The 21,917-nt window shown below is 42.4% G+C and overlaps 1 protein-coding gene across 1 annotated transcript in view; it reads left to right on the top strand.

The window, feature by feature from the left end:
* The window catches only part of vti1a (vesicle transport through interaction with t-SNAREs 1A), a 107,700-nt gene extending 95,530 nt beyond the window's left edge, over positions 1-12,170 (top strand). The window contains exon 8 of the mRNA XM_083903496.1: positions 12,054-12,170. Coding sequence (XP_083759622.1) covers positions 12,054-12,147 — 94 coding nt within the window. The 3' untranslated portion in view covers positions 12,148-12,170. The remainder of the gene's footprint in view (positions 1-12,053) is intronic.
* The last annotated feature ends 9,747 nt before the right edge of the window (positions 12,171-21,917 follow it).

Genomic DNA, 21,917 nt, shown 5'->3' with positions numbered 1-21,917 from the left:
TGAATGAGGATCACTGTGATCTGGTGGATGAGTTTTATCACAAAAATAATGAATCTTAATCGGCTGTCTAGAGCCCGGAGTCCCTTGATTTGACTATGACATCACAGTTTGACACCATTTTCTATCAGTTTACCTTCGAATTCCCCTCTGATTAATTATATTAACATGCTCTAGATTAATTCCCCCCTTCTATATCTGTGTCATGCACTATGTATCCTCTGGAGACCTCACAACTGGATTCTGCAAATATGGATTGGCTCTTGCATTTTCGAGAAGTCCCAAAGCAGCCGCGATGCCCCTTGACTTTTGAACCGTGGTTCACACGAAAGCAGAGGTGAAGCAGCAATCTGCATCTCTCATGGTGCCTCACGCCCACGCCGCTGCTGAGAAAGAGAGCGAGAGAATGCCATATTAGTTTATGTCTACAAGTGGAAGGAAGAAAATAAAAGCAGAAGCAGAATTCGGAGTCAATTAACTCAAGCTGTCATCGTCAGCCCTCAAAGTTCCTCTTCTTCTCTTTCTGTTGTCCCAACCTTTTTTTCCCCCATTTTCTTGCTTCTTTTTTTTTTTCCACCATCTCCTCTTTTTCTTGAGTTTTTGCAGAGTGCTGACCCTGCATGGCTGCAGGCCCTGATTAGCAGGGCTTCAGAGCCCAGAGTCTATTGATTGAGTCTCCAGAGTACTAAGCAAATGTAGCTGGAGCAACAAGTCAATAACACTGTTACTGCAACAATCACTGTAACACTGGTGCCCCCCCCCCCCACACACACACACACACACTCACACATATTTATCTATTCATTTATTATTATTATTATTATTATTATTGTTATTATTATTATTATTATTATTATTAATAATAATAATAATATTTGCTGATGAGGTTTGGCAATCATTACTGTGTCACTTGAAGCTGCAGTGTGTAATGTTTGGTGGTTTTTTTTATTGATGGTTATTATTCTTTGATCTTCATGAACAGAAACAATGTAACATGAAAAAAGGGTCATTCATTTAGCAAGACCTGACCGAGAGAGCATTTGAGTGTATACTGCTGCAGCGCAAGAATGGGTGGGTGCAAGATAAGAAGCATTTTATGCCACCCAACTTCTGAATGACCAGGTTTTTTTTTTGGTGGTTTTTTTTTAGCAGTAGTATTAACAATTCACGTTTTCAATCAAACACCACCTTTAGCAGCCAATTTACACATAAAATTAATCCCTTCCTGTGTGCAGCATGGCAATTTCGCCGGGCAACACGAAATGTACAGCCCACTACACTGAGAAACACACAGACAGAAAGATGTGTGGCACTGATAGGCTACGCATAATAAGAACATCATCTTGTTCTCTTTCTTTGTCTCATTCTCTTCAAAAATCATAAAAATGTGGCTGTAACTTGATCTATGTGGTCATTTATCCAGAGTGAAGCCAAGTTGTATCTGAATCGTCTAACTTCTCTTTCTCAGCTCTGCCATCTTGATCACTCCTCTCTGTCTCCATCTCTCTCGCGCTCTCTCTCTCCGACTGTCTCAGCTTAGACACAGGGACTATAAGCTAGTCTGCAAATTTAATGGAACAGCATGGATTATTTAGGCTGACTAAAGCCTCCCTTGTAGTGTCAAATGGGGGGTTGTGGGATGACATTATACCCCTACATTCGCTCTCTCTCTCTCACACTCTTTCTCCCAGTCTCCTTTCTTGCTGCTCTGGTTCTCTGCTGGATAAAGTAACCTGCACTTGCATGTCCACACAAGGTGGACCTGTTGGTTTACATAATCCAACATTGTTCTGTTATTCCACACCAGATTACCAGTGTTGTTGAAATTCTCTGCTGCTGGTGGAGAATGAAATGGAGAACTTCTGCCGGCCGACAAGTTTTTATTTTCGTTGCAAAGAAAATTTTGTAGGAAGGTTTCAGTTCAGGCTAGACACAATACACAATATCCAATACACTATACACAAATGACCTGGTATTCTGTACTGGGCAGGTATGGGGTGATGGGCAGTTTTAGCTCTCAGTCAGAGAAATTGAATTTACCATTACACCAGGCACTGTCTTCTAGTTAACACACAATTTTTTCGCAACACACATCTAAAAATCAGACACATCAGAAACCACACGAGTGCGAAAATGCATGCATGCACATAGGATGACGTTTTGAACCTTGGCTGACATAAGTCTCTCGCACTGTTGCAGGAGTCGCCAAGGGCTCACATGTTCAAGTTCAAGAAATGCTTCTCCTATTTCTTACCTATAGCCCTAAAATGAAACCATAAGGCTGATTTGTCTGCATCCTGTCCCAAATTACATGTAAACCTTATCTTTAACCTCTGAATACCAACAGAGGAAATGAGTGTTGACTATTTGTATAAACAGTTATTTATTAGGATAAACTTTTTCAGATGAATCATCCGATTTTCTTCCTTTGTGTGATCCTTCTGCTGTCATTACTAACTGATCTGTGGCAGCTTGAAACAACACTGTCAACTCTAGATGTAGCTCAGTCTGAAATTTCTGTCTATGAATGCAAGGAACGTCTGCCTGAGTGTTTACATTTTCTACACTCAAACAAAATGCTCTTCAACTAAACTGCTTGCACCACACATCTCTCAGTATTTTACACAACTGTAAATGTGTTTTTGTACATGCATATATACACACATACAGATGTTTCAGAAAGGATGAAGTTCATGTTTGTTCTTCATGAAAGGGCCATATCTCAACCTCATTTGTATGTGGAGACACACAGGATGCTAAACTAAAACCACGTGGGATTTGAAGCAAATATTTGGAGAGTTGACTCATAAATGGCAAACAAACACCATGTGGAGGAGCTTCCTTACCACTTAATAAAAAAGACTACAACACACAAAAACATAGACACTAATATCCTCATTGCCTCTTTGTCGTGGAATCCCAAACTAACGTCATTTTTTTGAAGCCCAAAGAGTTTTTTGACCTTAGGGAATTCATGGTTTCATTTTCAGCAGAGATTATTGTAAAGCACTTCATGGAATTAAACTGTTGAGACAAGTTCTTGTGAAGATAAGTGCTTTTAATTCCATCCCATGTTAAACAAAAAAAAAAATTAGGCAAATAACTCATTGGGTGAAAGGCACAATTATGAAATACAATGAAGTACATGCGCTGTCCTTTCACACTTACACCTTTTAAATTACTTAATTAGTTAAACTGTGACATTTCTGTATGTGCTTTTTTGTATATAGTCCAAATATTGAACCTAAAAGATTTTGGTCAAATTTAACAACAGACTTTGGAGTTGACACACAAAAAATAATATTTCCATAAAGCACATAAAGCAGTTATGTTCTTAAAATCAGCTCAGTAAATACATTTAGAATGATTGTTTGATTCTGTAGCAATGTCTTTTCTCCCTATGTTGTAACAAATGTGTGTTCCCTAAGCATCCCTAGTGCATTTTTCTTTTATTCCCTCTCCTTTTCTTTCTCCTGTGAAATTGAGCAGAAATGCACCCAAATGATTTATGTCCTTTAATGAGATTCCAATACTGAACAAACAATAAAAATTTATAGACATCATAGTTTTGGAGGCCTGCAGCTCTAATGGCTAATGTTACGCCCTTTTTCACCAGGGCCAGTAATCGGATCTGCAGCTGGCCCCTGGCCCTAGTAGAGTGTATAACAAGGGGGATTTTGTGTTTTGGGAACGTCTTAGCAGAAAGGAGAAATTGTGAGGAATGTCAGCTATGTTGCACACCACGTCAGAAATATTGCATCCGTGTATTCTGTAATCCCCGATTCGAGTTGTTGTTGTCGACTGAAGAAGGTGTCAGTTATATGTTTATGTCTTCACCATTAGAGTCCAAATATACTGCGAGCAGTCAGCAAACCTTGCAACAAACACTGGTTCGTTCACACAAGTAATGGATATGGATTTCCTTTCCATTCCAGGCAATCTTGACAATGACCATAACAGGGCTGCAGATGGAACTTCATCCTGTTAGCTCACACAACAAAAATCCTCCGCCTGTTGTGATGAGTAAAATATGTCTTCTAACAACATTTCAGTCAAATGAATGTCCATCCCAGGACCCATGTTGCTCTTAAGCATTGTTTATATTTATTTCTATATACAGTATAAATCTCCTTGCATGGTGAAATACAATATTATTAGCCCTAAATTTGCATTCTTGTTTCTAAAGTTGGCGCATTTATCCAATTTGCAACCACACTGCAATGACAAAAGTGTCTTATTCATTATAGGTTTAATAGACAACGTTTTGACTTTAACCTGTCATTTTGATGTAATGGCAATAGAAAAATAGACACCAAATGTTTTTTACGTTTTTCTCACTGAGACGGCAGCAGAGACTACTCAATTAAGCACACATAGCTGCCTTATTCTGTCTGTCTAAAATAATGAAGAGAATAGCATTTACTCAGTATCTACTGTTGGTTTTTTTTATGCTGGGATACTTGTTTATGACACAACCCTACGCAGACTTTGAGGAAAAGCACCTGTGACCTTTAGGATAGTGACCAAACAGGAATTGTCTGTTGCCCCTTTTAAATATTCAATATGTTTTAATCCTTTTTTCTTAATCACTAAAACCTAGAATACAGGGAGACCAGACTTGATGTGGTCATAGAAATCTGAAATAAAGTTGTGCTCGTCAGCCCTCGCTGACAATTATAAATACAGGCTGTTGATGTGCTCCTGTAGACTGTAAACTAGTGAGGTGACAAGCACATAGGACAAACATAGGAGAAAAACTATTTTGTGTCACCACACCCCTCTGGTGAAAATGAGAGAAGGAGAAACAGGAGGTGAGGAGAAGAAAAGTAGAAAAGGTGAGAGCAATATCAGCAATGTAAGAACAGGATGTATGTATAAGGGGACAAAAAGTGGACACACAGGAGGAAAGGTAGAGAGAGGGAAGAATGAGAAGAGGGGAGGGTTCAGGCAGGGGAATGGTCTGTGTGTGTGTGTGTGTGTGTGTGTTGTGTGGAGCACAGAGAGCCACCTGTACATCACACCGGGATGAGGAGAAGCTGCAGCAGCTACCTTAAATTGCTGCTGGCAAAGAAAAAAAAAAGTTCTTAAAAATTCCAGGCACAGTTGCAGTGTATTCTCTCTTTCTCTTTCTCCTTCACCCACTCTGCCTATTTTCCATTTCCCTCTACATCTCATTTTCTCTCTCCATCCTTCTTCTCACATATGCATATACACCCTCTCCTCCCACGTCGACTCTCCTCCTACACCTTTCTCCCTCTCTCTGTCCCTCCTCTCCCTCTCTCCGTCTTCCTCTGCCCTCCCTGCCTTCCTCTTTCTATACTTTTCCAGGAAAGAACTGGGTCCCAGTCTGGGCTGCTGCTGGCCAGGGTTGTTAGCCGCCAAATAAAAAATGGATGAACATGTAGGGCCCCGGTGCTCTCCCCCTGCATCAAGTTGGTGGAAATAGAGGGAATAAAGTGGGAGACGGAGAGAGAAAAAAATTCAGGCTGACATGAAATACCTTGCTCAGACAACGTCCTCCAAATAAAAATCTGTCCATCTTTTATGTCAGTTTTATGTCAGTGAAAAAAAAAAACATCATTTGTCGATACAGCACAGGTCAAACAAATGTCTGTGACCCATTTGGGGATCAATATTCCCGACAAAAAGCTCGCTACATTACCAGATCAATACAGAACTCTTTATTAGCCTCAAAGTGAAAGACTAAAAACAGATTTAAAGCTCAAATCAATGTTAATGACACTATTTATTTTTGTAATTACTAAAATATAATTTTTTTTATACAAGGGTAACGGAGAGGTTTTATTAAAAAAAATGATGTCCATTAATCAATGTGTGGGCTGACAGAAAGTTGGTTTAAATAACCAATTAATTTATGAAACCTAATTACAGCTAAATTTACAACCACTTCTATGTGAATGTATGCATAGGAATAGATTAATATAACACAAAGATATAATTGTAGTGCGCCGCTGTAGTTCTCTATCAATGTTTTGTCAAGCAAACAAATCATTTGTGAATTGCGGAAATAATTGATAATGAGATAATTATGTTGCAGCGTCAGTGTGACACGCTGTTTACCCCAGTGTTACAAATAACACAGATGTAAACAAATGCCATCAGCAAATATCAGCAACCCAAAATATCCATTTATATATATATATATATATATATATATATGCATTAATTGATAAATTAATTAATTAAACAGTTTTCAATTACAGAGCTACGCCAGCAGGGTGTGTGCGTGTGTGTGTCTTTTAAAGAAGTCATCATTTATCTTGAACACACCCTGGGGGGCAATACATAGCGTGGTGGGATCAGATCTCTCCAACGAACAGGTCAATTCATTATCTCTACACAGCAACATGAGCCTGATGTGATTGTTCTCGATTGTTCGGCCTCACTCTTCCTTCTTTCATTCACTTGAGTGTGGCGTCGCACGTTTCTCACCTTTCCCCACTCAAACTGGATTGATCGCAGGTCCGTCGCCGCCCTTTTATTTGCCATGAGTCCAGACCAGTGAGTGTGCACGCTCGTGTGTGTGTGTGTACACGCACACCTCCACAATTAAACATTTATTTGTATTAGTGTGTGATAACAAGTCCATGCATTAGTTAGGACTTTAGCCCCGCCAGTGATCCGCCTTCTTGTCCATCACTCAAACCATTTGTGAACACATTGATCCTTCCCTCCCTCCTCCTCCTCTCCCGCCTCTCGTCCTCCCCTCCCTCTCTCCCTCCTCCCCTCCCTCCTGTGCTGTATATTCCCAGGGTTTGGAGGGAATAGAGGCAGAATGGCTGAGACAGCCATTGATTTTTGTTTTATTGGTCTACTAGTGAAAAGAAGAGGAATAGGGGAGGGCCGGGGAGATGCAACTCCTCTGCTAAGTTTGTTCTTAGAGAAGATTGTGTGTTTGTGTGTGGGTGTGGGTGCGGTGTGTTAAGGTGGGTTGGGCCTAGATGCTTATGTCTGTGAGACTGAGGCTGTTTTTGTTTTGAGGTAGGTTGAGTTATCTGTCTGTCTGAGGTTTGTGTATATATATATATATATATATACTGTATATTTATTTATATATATATGTGCGTGTGTGTGCACGTGCATGCATGTCCAGCCACCTCTGAGAGCCATCAAAAGCAGTGTGTGTGTCTGCGTGTTTGTGTGCCCACCCTCATGTGTTTTGTGTGGGCACACACACACGTGTGTAAAAGGACTGGGTAATCGGGGGCCAGGGCACAGGGGACCTGGACCCCAACACACACACACACATGCGCATACACACCCAGACACAGCTGAGGTGTATCCCGGTGCTCATTAGAGCTGGTAATAAGGCTGTGCTGCTGGAAGAGGGGGGAAAACAGGGGAAGGAAGGAGAGGGAGGGAGGGAGGGAGGAAGAGGGCGGGAAGGGAGAAAAGGGAAAAAAAAATGGGAGATTTTAAATTTTAATAACACTGGTACGATTTTGTAAATCTTTTCTGACAGAAAAGTCCTCATTATTTTCATCTGTCTCCAAGGAGTCTCTCCTCCAGCTCTGCCTCCCCGGATAAACGGACTTCTCTCTCCTTTCCTCACTCTCCCTCTGTTTCTCTCCACCTCTATATTTCTGTCTTTCTGCTCTTCCTCTCTTGTTTTTCACTCTCAGCTGCTTTATTGTCCATTTCTGTCCTTCCTGCAATGCTTTATTTTTTGTCTTCTCACCATTTTGACTCACTCTCTCTCTCTTTTTCTCACATTAATGCTGTATATCAGTGTATTTCCACTGCGCTGCGCATTGCTGACTGGCTGCATGAGCACCAGGAGCCAATAAAATGACCAGTATAATCGTCTCTTATTGGCTGCCGTCTTATAGTTATAGTTGGTCCATCTTTATTGTTCATGTTTTGTAGTTGTTTTTATTCTTCATTCAGTAAGGGAGGAGGGGTAGTGAGGAGCAGTGTAAATATACTCAGTGTGTGTACAAGTGTGCATTTGTGGGTCAGCATGTATGTCTGCACCCTTGTACATTGTACATGTGCTTTGTGCATCTCACACACACACACACACACACACACACATGCAGCCCTCACACCCCCCTCACCTCTATGTCAAGTGTCAAAGCTGGAGGATGGATCCGGTTTGATAAGTTCTGTTCTGTCTGGCCACGTGTCAGGACAGGATCAACCACACGGCAGAGGGAAACCATGTTCTTCACTCTCTTACCTCCCAATTTTGGGGATTTTTTTTTTCTGGGGTTGGTAGGGCAGATGGAGGGGGGGCCAGCTATTCTATATTTGTGGGGCAAGTTTCATTTCAGCTGCTTCTTTTGACAAGAGTTAAAATAGAAACTTGAATGGCTTTCACTGTGGAAGCTCATTTGATGAGTGAGTTCACATTACATAGTTTTTCTGGATACATAATTTAAATGTGTGTTAAATTGGGACAGCGTGAAATGGCCAAATACGTTATAGTAATAAAAACATTTGAAATCAGTATTGATAATTATCATGATCAAATGTCAGGTAATTAAAGAGTAAGTTTAGCCTCTGAGTGAAAGTCAGAAATCAATTAGTTTAACAAATTAGAGAACACTGGTTCAACAAAGAAATGTATATAATCTGATGCAAAAACCGAAAGAGAAATTATGCATTTTTGCTCAGTGCATAAATAACAATATATATTAAACTTTTGTTAAATTCATATTAAAGAAAATAATCTGATATATATTGTTACTGAATTACTGCTCAGCCCTAGGTTGCAGTCTACAGATGTTCAGAGGATTCTTAACGTGACTCATCTTCTGCAAGTGTTTTTTTTAGACACCAGTTGTTATGAGTGTCCAAGAAGAAGATACTAATAAAAAACTTTTTTTTCAGCTTTGTCTTTGTGACTGGAATAGAAGAGAAATATCTTCCAGGCAGCATGTGATATAACACAAGTAGTGAGTGTGCAGCCTCCTCACCTCTGTGGTGGTTAAAGGTTAATAGGGTTAATCATTAATCATCACTCTCTCCTCATCAAGCTGTCAGACTGTGGCTTTTTTTACAGTGTCATAGACACTATATTTTTAAATGGATTTTTGCAGTGCACTAATGAATTATGACCAAAACTCCCTCCTCTAACTCCTCCCAGTCTGTCTTTCTCTCTGTGTGTGTGTGTGTGTGCGTGAGATTGCGCCTACTGGTCAAAGGTGGTTCATAAACTTCACAGGATCTTGTAGTTTGACTTGAATTATTACAATCATGAGAAAAAAGACGTGTGAGCTTGTGGTTATTGGCTCGCTCTTGACACTTTTGTTTCTTGCAGTGAATTAAATCGCACAGCTGGTGAAGTGAAAGGCGTACTTAAAGTCTTGAGTTGTGGCGAGATTGAATTTAGCCTTAATTTATTTAGCAGAATTTAGTTGTTTTGGCAGCTCCGAGTTTCTGACCGGGCAGTGCTAAATTTGTACTGAGTTCCTGTTTGAACGCTCACGTCGCCACAAATAGGATGAACTTCTTTACATTACTCTTCAGGACATGCTGTGTTGGACTGTGAAGTGAAATATGAAATGTGTGTCCCTAGAGGAAAAGGTTCTTAAACTGTCTGACTGTCACGCTTTGAACATTTCAGTGTTTGAAGTGATTCAGTGTTGTTTGCTACCAAACCAGATTCCTGTTTTATAAATGCAGAGTTTTTTTTTTACTCTCTCTCTCTCATGCCACCCCAGCTTCTTATCCAAGAGGCTAAACTAACTTCCTGTTCATTTTTTTTTCCACCCACAATCCCCCAGTCACCCTCCCCACTTTACCCCAGTTGAAAAATTAACAAACAACACAAAGTGATCTGGATTCTCCCCCAACACACACACACAAGCACCTCCTCTGGGTATTTGGCTGGGATAAATAATCATTCTAAATAATGAATGTCAATTAATAGGGGGAGATGCGGCCTTGCTAAGCATGCTCTGATTACCGGAGCAGTGGGATCTCCTCCCCAGCTGCCTTCAGCCAATCATTTAAGCCTCATCCAAACACCAGGATCAGGCCGGCCTATCGTAGCATCCATAATATCACTTTAACTCTTAACATAACATGTAGACAAATGTATGTGTATGTTTAGGCATTAAGTTGTTATGGTTACAGAAAATATGCCCTTTTTTCCCCAATCAATCCATGCCATATTCTAAATTATGATTTTCATGTAAATGTGATCTTGATTAATTTCCTCAATTAATTGCTATTCTTTTGATCCATAAAATGTCAGAAACTGGTGGAAAATGCTGGAAACCAAAGTTTGCTGTCATTAAGGACCAAAGTCACCAGAAAATATTCCGTTTAGAATCAGAGAAATTGTTTATGTTTAAGAAAATAAACAACCCAAATCCGATTCATAGATTATTAGAACAGCTGGCACATTTTGTCATTGATTAGTTTGTTTTAATATTGATCAGGTATATGTGACACCATTGACTTAAACTGATAAACAGCAGTGTTGGTTTGGGTGTCGCTGCAGAGTCCTTTGTACAAAGTAGACGAAAAAGACTAATCTCTTCAAGAAGCCTACACAGAAAATAGAAAGATGAAAGCATAATGGTAACTTGATTAAAAACAAACAAACATCTGTGTTGTGTTCGGCCCTGTGATGGACTGATGACCTGTCCAAGGTGTTCCCTGCCTTTTGCCCTATGTCAGCTGGGATTGGCTCCAACCCTCATGTCGAGGATAAAGCGTTAGACAATGAATGAATGAATGAATGAATGAATGAATGAATGAATGTGCTGTGTTGTGTGTGGTCATACTTTCGTCCACAGCCATGAGCTTCAAACTCAGTGGTGAGTTGATGCTGCTGCAGGTGTGAGCTGTCGGCCTGGATGACGAGGTTGTGAGCTTTGACTGTTGTGTCCGACTCAGACTCTGGCTTTAGAGGGTAGCAGGGTGACTGAGCAACCAGTCTGCCCCCCCCCCCACCCTGGTGATAAATGGCCACAGCATGGGCTATTCATCTCCTGCTTAGAGAGGTGGACGGTGCCCCCCTCCTCGGCCTCTCCTCCACATGTCAGCAAATGTGATAATTCTCTCATTTGTCAGGAGCAGCGGAGGGTTCGAGGGTTTGTGTGTGTGTGTTTGTGTGTGCGTTTAAGGACACAAACTCAGGAGAATTCTGGGATCTGTAACTCTCAAGCACAACGAGCACCAGCTCTCCCCTTTTCCAGCTTTGTGTTTTTTTGGTTCAAAAGCCCCCTCTTGTCAAGTTTACTTAGGTCACAGTGGGAAAATTTAAATGTGCAAGAGAGTGAGTCGTTTTATGGCAAATTCCATCAGTAATTCAGTGATTTTACTACCTCCAGGAAACTACTGAGCCACTTTTTCCACTTTATTGTGCAAATAAAAATTTAGAGCCTGTCTGCAGTGCATGGGTGCGTGCAAGCGTGTGTGTGTGTGTGTGTGTATGTGTGTGAGTGAGTGTGTGTCATACTTGTTTGTAAATGTTTTTGCACCGTTTCGCATGTACATATGTGTTTGCACGAGATTTTACTGCTACTGCCTAAAGTGCAAATGGAAGTCTGAAATAATTTGATACTTTTTAGTCAGACACTTTGCACAAACACTGCAGTTGTGTTTGTGTGCGCTTGTATTTGTAACCTCTTTTGGACCTTTTCTGGCATAAACATGGACCCTGTCAGGACATGAGTTCTTAGGAACTGGTTAAGTTTAGGGTTGGGATAACAGTTTGTTTAGGCTGTGCAAATGAATGGACGTCAATACAATGTCCCAAGTAGAATAGGTGCGCAACTCTATGTCTGTATGTATGTGTGTGTGTGTGTGTGTCTCTTTAGCACTCCCATGCCAGTGATTGTGCACCAGTAAATACCATGTATTCAGACCTCATGGTAGCTATTAAACATGATAAACCTCCAGTTGATGGCCAGTCATTTAGTTTAGTTTGCACATAAACATGTGACTGTTTAACGTGTTGGGCTTTTTTTTCTTTCCTTTTTTTTTCTGTAGACACAATATGACGTCTGTGAACTCTGCCTAATGCGTGTCTATCCATCTTTCTTCCTGTCTGTCTCTCTTTCGCTCTGTCCTTTCTGCAGGATCATCCAGAATCGGGTGCTGGTCTTCGTCCTTGGAGCCATTATCCTTCTCACCATCATCCTGGCCATCTATTTCAATCTGCGGGGCCACTGATCTCCCCTTTACACCCTCACACACACACACACACACTCACACACACACACACACACACACACACACACACACACACACACACACACACACACACACACATACCCCCCCTTCCTGGTACAAATACAAACACACACACACACACACGCGTGATTAATAGCGACAAAAGCGTTGTTCTGCTGTAATTAGGACAAATGGTCCCCATGAATCACTGTTTCCAAAGCCTGACAGGGAGCTTTTTCCACATCTTTCTCCTTTCCTGTCTGCTGTCTCCTCCTCTCTTTCTTTCCCTCACTACCTTTTTTCCTCCACTTTGCACTTCCCTTTCTCCTTCTTTTATTTCTTTTTTTCTCTCTCCTCCTCAGCTGTTTCCTCCTCCTCTCTGTCAGGCTGTCCTTTATATCTCCAGAGATGAGAAGGGGGGGGACGAGTTTTTATGATAGTTAATATTTTTCATGGCGTCATTCTCAGCGTGGTTCTGAAGCTCATTCTGTTCCCGAAGTGAACGAGGCCTGGAGAGTTTCTGTAACTAGAAGCAGATTCAGATATGTAGATGTTTTTTTTTTGTTGTTGTGTGACAGAGGTGAGTCAAGTGTTATTCAGGGCTTATGTGAGCATGCATGAGAGACAGAGCGGTACTGGAGTGTCGTACATATGTACAGTATCTACGTTTGCGCATGTGCACAAGTGACAGTCATGGCTTTTTATTAGTTATTAACCCCAAGAGTGGACACATACACATAGACTGCTGTGTGTATGAGCATCTGTCACTAAATGATTCAGCTGTTCTTCATGTAGCAGCACAGAGGACAGTGCCTTTAGATAAGATATGCTGTTCACACTTCTCCATCAAAAAGCTCAGCTGAGCCCAAAATAGATGCACAGTGCTGCTATGACAAGAGAGGATGCACATGAAGAAGTTGAGGTCAGTTCAGTCAATCAAGTTAAAAGTAAAACATTTTTGCTAAGAATGATCTGTTTATGTTGAATTATTGCTTTCAAGAACAAATATATGAATCTCATTTCTCATTTCATGAGAATTTGCAGATTTACTATCATATGTTTTAATACAAAAGTGAAGAGACTTATAGCACAGAGAAAGCTTTGTTCATGCATTATAATTAGCTTTAATATCCACACCTAGTAAAACTCCCCTGCACCTCTGAAATCATCCCAGAGGACTTTTTATCATAAATGATCATACTGTATGTACTAACATTTAAATGTACACCTTATGTCGTGTTTTGCTGTCAGTACCAGTGATTCTGTAACTATTTATTTATAAATGAAATTTACAATTAAAGTCTGTGCTACAACTGCATACTTTATAAAGTTAATAGGCATTCAGAATTCACATTAATTGCATTTTTCTTTTCTTGATTTTGGGTGTTCAGTGACTGCACACCAGGACCAACAGAGATGTTTGGATTTTTAGTTTTTGTGTCTTGAAGTTTTTATTTTTCTCCTGTTCTTATAAATGGATCTAACATGTTACCTTTTCGTCTATATTTTCCTTTTTGAGTTCTGAAGACTGTGGTGCAGTTGTCTTGTGTCTGTTTATCTGTTTACCCACTGATGATGTGATACGTTTGCAGGTGTTTGAAAGACTTAACTGCTGTTTAATTCTTCAGGGGAAAGCCAGTCTTTTTTGGGGGGGCTTGGGAAAATCCGAGTGTATACGAGCATATTTGAAGAATTTCTGGAGTTGAAACATATAAAGGTAATCACATGCACACCCCCCCACCCCCAAACACACACACACACAAGAGAGTATTTGAGTGTGCATGTGTCTTCTTTGGTCATGATGGCGGGTCCCAGCGAGTACATTTACTATTCTGTTTCAGGCTACATCTTCATTTTTCGAAGATGCGGCGGTGTCTTAGGGTGGTAAGGGTCCCGCCACTGACTCCACCCCCATGACACACATACATACACGCACACAAGCACACACACGTACGTGCACACACATTCCCACCCTCCTGACCACCATTTCACAGGCCCTCACCAGCCACAGCGCCACAGCCTGCTTCAAAGCGTCAAATTAATGGCCAACAAAATAGTGTGCCTCTGACCGTCCCATGCGGGGCCGACCCACCAAGTGTTATCATTAAAGTCAAGGAATGATGAAAAAAGGAAGGAAGGAAAAAAAGAAAGGAAAAGGAAGGAAGGGAACAAGGAAGCATGGAGGTGGGGGGTGAAATCCCTGGCAGTTTGACAAACCTCATCTGGTAATGACCCTCAGTGATTGTTTTTTTTGTTTTTTTTTTATCCCAGTGTGTGTGCGTGTGTCTGCAAACCACCTATGTGCCGATGTGCTCTCGTCTCATCCTCCCTCTTTCTCCCCCCTCCCCTCTCTCTCTACCTCTCCTGCCACCCTTCCTCCTCCTCCCTGTCCTCCCCTCCCTCCCTCCTCTCCCAGCCTGTCAGATGAGCGGAGCGGTAGGTAGCGAGCGAGCGGTGGAAAGCAGCGTGGCGGCGGGTTCTATTTGAAGTTGTAATGGTGTCAAAAAGTCAGGGCTGACTGACAGACGTCAGTCCCACAGGGCCTCATTAAAAACAGACCCACTTGACAAGGAAATAATTGAGCGCCGGCGACAAACTCAGGGGCCCCTCCGCGTTTTTCGATGTTTTTATTTTCTTTTCATTATTAGCGCTGAGCTATTATGTTCATTAAGAAATGGCATTAAAACAAGTTTTTAAACGCGGGTAAAAAAGAGGGAGGGGCAAAGAAAACAGGCAGGATGCATGGAGGAGGTGGAGAGATAACGATTTGTTTAGAGCCCCCGTCCTGTTTTATTATTTAAACAGGAGCACTGTCATGTGATACCTTTGCAGACAGGGGCTATCATCTGCCTCTCCTCACTTTTTTTTCCCCTCTTCTTTTCCCCCCCATTTCACCCATCCTTTACCCCCCATTCCTGGCTTTTATCTTTCCCCTTCTCTGTCCATTTCTCTCTTTCTCCCCTCACTCAATCCCTTTCTTTCTCTCCCTCTGAGTGGCGGCTGTCGTTGGAATATGAACTAGATTATTCATCAATGCCCCCTCCGCCCCCCCACTCCCATTTGCTGATTTGGTTTTCTATGTGCGTCTCGCCTGCAGAAGGCTCAGGATGAAAACTTGTCAAAAATAGGTTATATCTTATTCCAAAGGGCAACAATAGCAGCAGGTACAGACACCTTTAATATTTAATTTAGACTGGTGTTAACCCTCCTTAAGTGACTGAAGCTGTGTCTTCCATGCAGACACCAGGAGAGAAACACTGGGGGAAGTCGAGCAAGAGAGAGAGGAGCAATTAATTATTTGATGTCTGAAAAGTGATTTTGAAGCTCCTCCTGCCTCCTCCTGTTTGCCAGAGAATGGATCGAGTCTCTGGGTGTCCCTGTTCATCTTCTACACAACCACGTCCTCCGCCTTTCTGTCCTGAGAGAACAGAAATGTTTCCACTCGTATCACGTTAGATTCTGTCTCTGCTGAGCCTCACTTGATACAGTTAAGATAACATGAATGATCATATAGTGCTGGATTTGGTCTCTTATTTCATCAGCAAATCTTTCCACACAAATCATCTTTTTTACACTGCTAACTTGCATCATCCCCTGTGCCCACCTCCTGTTCTCCCTGCTCCTTTCTCGAAGGTTTACTTGAAAAGTAAGGGGAAAAAAAACAAAGGTTCCTCAACAAGGAACTTCTGTGATGCAACACCACTACAAAAAGCCGCATGTTTGTCAGGCGTTTAGGACGACAAGGGATTGTGACAAGCGTTGTTGAAGCTGCGTGTCTCCTCGGCAAAGGGCGGGCCTTAAACGGGATAAACGGCTCCAGCAGTGGGATCACGCCAGGAGGGTGGGCACTTCATCTCCAGGAGTGTCCGTGATGCTGCTGCTGCCATCCCCCACAACCACCACCACCACGTACGTGCACACGCATTTGCGCACATATTTAATGAGGCCCTTCAACAGCGTCTACCCAAGAAAAGCTCACTATGGCACTGTTTGAGAACTCCAGTGAATCTTCTACAGTTTGATTCATTCGACTCGGACATACACATGTGCCAGTGTATTGCGGTTATAAGAGGAGCCATGTTCTCCTTTTGTACAAACCACCAGTCTTGGTAGCAGAATGGCTTTCTTTCTCTCCTCTGACTTTTATCTGTCTTTTCTTTAGCGCCCGTCGGTGCCGTCGACCATTTCATTGGTGTTTGTGCTCGCAAAGACGGGACAATGCCCTCCATTCTTTGAGGAAGTCACGGGGGCTGCGGCCACACACGCATGGATGTGTGCGTTTGTACATGTGTGTGCAGGAAGTCTCCTGTCCTCCCGGTGGTTGAGGCGCAGCTGGAGCTCTTTGTGTCAGAGGTCCTGTTGAATTGTCTGTATGAATACGAGTTGTTTGTGTTCATCTGTAATGACCAGTGTGACTAATTTTCCTGTCGAACCATCAAATCATCCTGAAACGATGAAAATGCAGGTGGCTCTGAATTTCAGCACGTGCTGTGTCATACCTGGCCGTGCCTACCTCTGACAGTGCAGTCACACACACGTGTTAAAACAATTGATAGAGGTATCTGACTCCTCAGGAATAGGTTAGCAGTTAAAACTGTGAGCTAACAGTAGCCACACTGTCTGACTTGTTCTGTGCTAATATTTCCACAAGGCCTGGGTCATTCTTTCTGTGTGTGCAGAGCTTCTTTGGCTCAGTCTGACAGATTTCAACATCTGTAGTCAAACACGAGCACACCTACAGCTTTGAGTCGGCGCCGACTGCAGTTGCCTCCTGAAGCACACTCTATTTCAGTTGTTGGTGCCCTCTTATTTTGGTCCAAAGAAACAGTAAATAAAACTTTGGACACTTTTTGTAGTTTGATGACTTTGTCAGCTGTTACCCACACATATTCAACACAGCGTTAAATCAAAACAAGGACAGTGTGAGAAATTGCTGCTACAGGAATGGAATGTGAGATCTAGTATGCATGTGTGGAACACCAGACTGAAGCATGTCATTGTCGAGTATGAATGGAACCGAGGGCGTGTGTGCACATGTGCAGTCGCCAAGTGGACACAGGACATGGACAGTAAGGCCCGGTCCATAAAGCGGACAATATTATCACAAAAAGCCAGATCGAGCCAGGCTAAACCACTCAGCACAAACCCCTTTTTCCCTCCTCCCTTCCTTCCCCGTCTTACCTTGCCTGTGTCTCCCTGTAGAGTACCGCCTCAGCCTTTGAACTCAAATTAACACTTTAACACTACAAAGACATTCAGATGTAACCAGCAGTGTCATTAGCAACGTGATGAAGAGATGAAGAAATTGAGTTGGGTTTTGTTGCACAGGCTTCTTTTTTATTTTCATTCATTTTGAAAGTATTGTGATTTTTGCTTTCAATTTAATTCCTCAGTGTGATCCCCTGCATGCAAATTCATCTCCAGTGTTGGTGAGTAGACCTTTTTTGTCGTTGTTTTAAACTGCTTAAAATTTGGCAGAGAGTAGAAAGAGTTGAGCAGGAGTGAGCACAGGTTGCCTGCGAGGCATTTAGTGTCCAGGACGTTCAGAGGGAGGCGGGTTTAAAGTCAGACTCGCCCCTGTACAGTAATTTACTTTGCATACGGTGTCTTAGCAGACACGATTCTAAATTTCCAACTGGGAGGCATCAGTGGAGGAATCACTGTCTTCAAAAGACGGCCTGCCAGTCACGCTCCTCTCGTAGCCGGAGATCTGAGCGCACGGTGATAACCCGCGACATCTTTCTGGAAAAACGGGGAGTCGATCAGCTTTGATGGAGCACATCCGCCATGACAGGCTACTGAAGAGCTCGTTAATGAAGTGGGGGTGGGTGGGGGGGGGGAGGTTTCTCAGTTAGCATGACAGCACAGAGGAGAGACGTGGTGAAGTGGGGGATGGATGGCCAGATGGATGGATGGATGTTTGCTCTGAAGCTGCTTTACCTCTGTGATGTGCAGGTGGATGGACGAATACCTGAGTGAGAGGGACATGGAAATGCATGTTTGCGTTGTCTGCATTGGCGCCCGATCCAACACTCCCTCCAACTTCCCCCCCACCCATCCCTTACAAAACCTCCACCTCAGATGTTTGGTGGCAATTAAACATTCATGAGCGGCCGTCCAGTCCTGCAGCCATTTTTCTCCACATTGGCCAGGAAGTGGAATTGGATTCTTATGTGGGGGGTCTATAGTGACGGTTGGTGCGTGAGGTCAATTGAATCACTCCAAAGGTTACAGACCCTGTATGATGTTCCCCCTCGTATCCCACTGCCTCTGGGAAAGTAGTGACGCACTCACTGTGAACAGTACACTGAAGAACCACAGTTACCTGTCTCATTAAAAAAAAAAAGGAGCCTCTATTCGAAGCATTTCACTTGAAACACTGTTGATACATTTCAGTCCTCGCATATTTCACTCAAGCTCCTAATTATGAACTAAATTTCCTGTGCACTTTGGTCTTCACTGCACATTCAGCCCAGCGAGCGAAAAACTGCATCCCTCAAAAACGAACAGGCACAACTGTACACACACACACACACACATCTCTATTGAGACGCATGGATATGGCAACAAATACACAACTTTTTGTTCATCTCAAGGACTTGTGAGGGCCCCAGTGAACTGAGAGGCCATATTGATTTTCCCTCTTTTCATGCTGTGACTCTGGGATTACCCATTTTCTCATTCATTTTTAAAGACAACTCGTGAGAGTCTTCCTTCCTCTTTTCTCTGTTTTTCCCCCCATTTTTTCCACACCCACAATACAATCACACACACACACACAAACCTTAACAAAACCACTTGTACAATCCCCCACCCTTTTTTTCTCCACAGCCAAGTCCCTCCTTGACCCTGAAAATTGTAATTCAACCATAGATTACAGCTGCTGAATATCAGGTCTTACAAAAGTACTTAAATAAAATATGTTGAAATCGTCCAATCCCAGAGGCCATGGCAGAAATTCTAATCAGGTGAGAGAGAGGGGAAGGAGTCAGCAGGGGGATTATGGGTAAAAAAAAAAAAAAAATTTGGCTGGCTCTGCCAGGCAAGAGTGAAGAGCTGACATAGAGGTGGGATTGATGCAAAATCATAATGCTGCGTCATGAGGCAGGATGGAAGGTTTTTAAAGCCTTCTTGCTCTCTCTCTCTCGCTCTCTCTCTCTCTCCCTCTCTGTCTCTTTCTCAACAACCAGAGTTATTTTTAGGCTTGTTTTTGATTCACAATTTTAAAAAATATATCCCAACATCATCCAGAAATTTGCATGCAACACAAATGTGTGGCTTTTATGTCATAACAAAGGCAATTTTTTTTTTTTATAATTGTTGAAAAACATAATTTAAAGTAATTTATGCCATACTGTTATCCATAATTAGCACCAAATCTCTCTAAAGGTCTTCAGTGTTGGCAGCCTCTCGTATCCTGCAGTGACAACCAAACTATTTGCAAAATAATTGCGTCTCCGGGTGCTAATGTGCTCATTTTATGCTAAACAGGCCAACAACACTTTTGGCCTATAGGCCATCCTTTGCCTGGCGTAGGAGGGGGGTCAAAACATAATAATTACCCTGTTGGCATACTTGTTAAAATTAACCACAAAGGTTGACCCAACTGAGGATGGAATTTAGGACAATGCTACTTTACATTATTAGATTTTGATTAATTTACCATCAGAGAAGACAGTGAAATATTTCAAATAAATGAAAAGATTCATGTTTTTTTTTCTGCTTTTTGATGAATGTTGACGTGCACCAAAATAAATATTCCTTTAAGTGACATTGATGTTGTCAGGAAATCATAAACTTGCCGAGAACACAAACATGTCGTTAATGTTCAGAGAACTTTTCACGCCTCCTTTCTTTATCGTTCCTTTCACCAAGCAGCTCGGACTCAGCCACATGTGAAACGGCCGGACAGTCCAGAGAGTGGTGATTGATAGCGCTTCAATCCCTCAGTGCTTCTCCAGACAAGGAGATGCTCCATTACACTCTGGGATCAAAATGCTGAATCCACTCACTCCCCTCCAGAGACAGAGAGAGGGGGAAAAAAACTGTCCAGAGACCTTCAGGAGGCGAATTCTGCACACTGCACCCTGCAGTTTGCCTCACATGACTTTGGCCTTAGCCACACAGAATCAGAACTTTCCCTGAATATTTTTTGTTTTTGTCCTTATAAGTCTTGTATACACACACGCCTGTATGTGGTGCTGTAATGCTGCCTCAAAAATGCAACAAAAACCGAGAAGAAGATGTGGAGCATACACATATATCTTAAAGGCCCTAATATACTTCCATGCACAGTGTGCATGATGCAAATTAGATAGACATAGATTTTGGAACCGCACACAAAGAGTGCATTGGGTGCACGTGGACAGCGCATGTGCAGAAAAAAAGCTAGTTGCCAAGGATAGTCATCCAGGCCTCAACCTGGCGACCCACGAACCGGCTAACACCCCGACTCCCCTGCCCGACAGACCGTTCAGCTGCGAACTGCTTGAACCAGACGTGTCCGAGGGAGCTGTAGCATCGCTCTCTTCTTCTTTGGTAGGAATGCATCCTATTCCCTGCATCTGCCACCCGATGGTGAAGTGAGATACTACAAGACCCTAACCCGCGAGGATACCAGGGTCTGCGATATGAAGTACACCAGGGCCTTAAGAGTTGGGGCTATGTCATCACTGTTTTTCAAAATCTGGGTATTGTATACTCAGGCCACACGGCGCCATAGTGGCTAGCAATGTTGCCTTGCAGCAAAAAGACCCAGCGTCTGGAATGTGAGAGTAAATGTCTCTGTATGTTGTGTCAGCTGGGATTGACTCCAGTAACCCGCGATCCTCATGTGGACGATAAAGCAGCAGACGATTAATGAATGAATGTTGTACACAACGACAACATTTTAAACACTATTATATTTAAAATTGCTTCACTGGTCATTGTGCTGTCCCCTTTTTTCCCACTCTGGCCCCGTTTTCCAAAAATTGTGTTTTTATGGCTCCACATGCATAACAAGCCAACACAATCCGATACAAAACTTCTCCCGGATTCTCCTAAACTCGTTCTCGTGTGTACAGGCCCTTAGTGTTGTGTCTTCAGCTTCATTCTACCGTGTCCACACAGTTGCAACTCAACAGCAAAGCATGCTGGTCCCTCTTCATCGTCGCTAAAACAACTTTTTACCTTCCTCATAGTTGTGCGTTTACAGAGATAAAGACAGCAGATGAACACTTCCTCGTGTGTCCAGCAGAGAGCTGGCACTTTCAAATGAATCCTGGTGTGTTAGTCGAAGGTCAACAGAAGTAGACAAACTGAGCAAACCACATGTTTTTTTTAGATATTTGGACAGACAGCCATCTGTCTAATTTATGACCCTGCACAGATTTGGTACAGTGATATAAATGCAGTGTCTAAAAATAGGCCTACAGGCTAAATACTCTCACCATGTTCTTTAACTGGAACACCGTGTTAATTCTGGATAACGCCTCCTTTTTCTCCCAAAACAGCCTCAGTTCAAAATGTCCTGGTCCACATTGATGCTGTTGCATCACATCGTTTCCACAGACCTGTTCAGGGTCCACTCTGCCTGTGGTCCAGCTGGTGGTTTGCTGTGACCCTTTAGCACAAGTGCTGTGAATAATGCTACATTGCTCATTCACTCTGAATGGAGCTGCTTAATGCGTTGCTTGACTGCTTTGTGGATCTTGCGTTCACTTTTGTGGTAACTGGTCTTGACATCATCCATGAGCAAGGTTTAAAAACTCACCGCTACACAAGCTACA

This window comes from Microchirus variegatus (assembly GCF_963457635.1).
Source record: "Microchirus variegatus genome assembly, chromosome: 17".
NCBI lineage: Eukaryota > Metazoa > Chordata > Actinopteri > Pleuronectiformes > Soleidae > Microchirus > Microchirus variegatus.
This window is presented reverse-complemented; position numbering and strand designations above follow the sequence as displayed.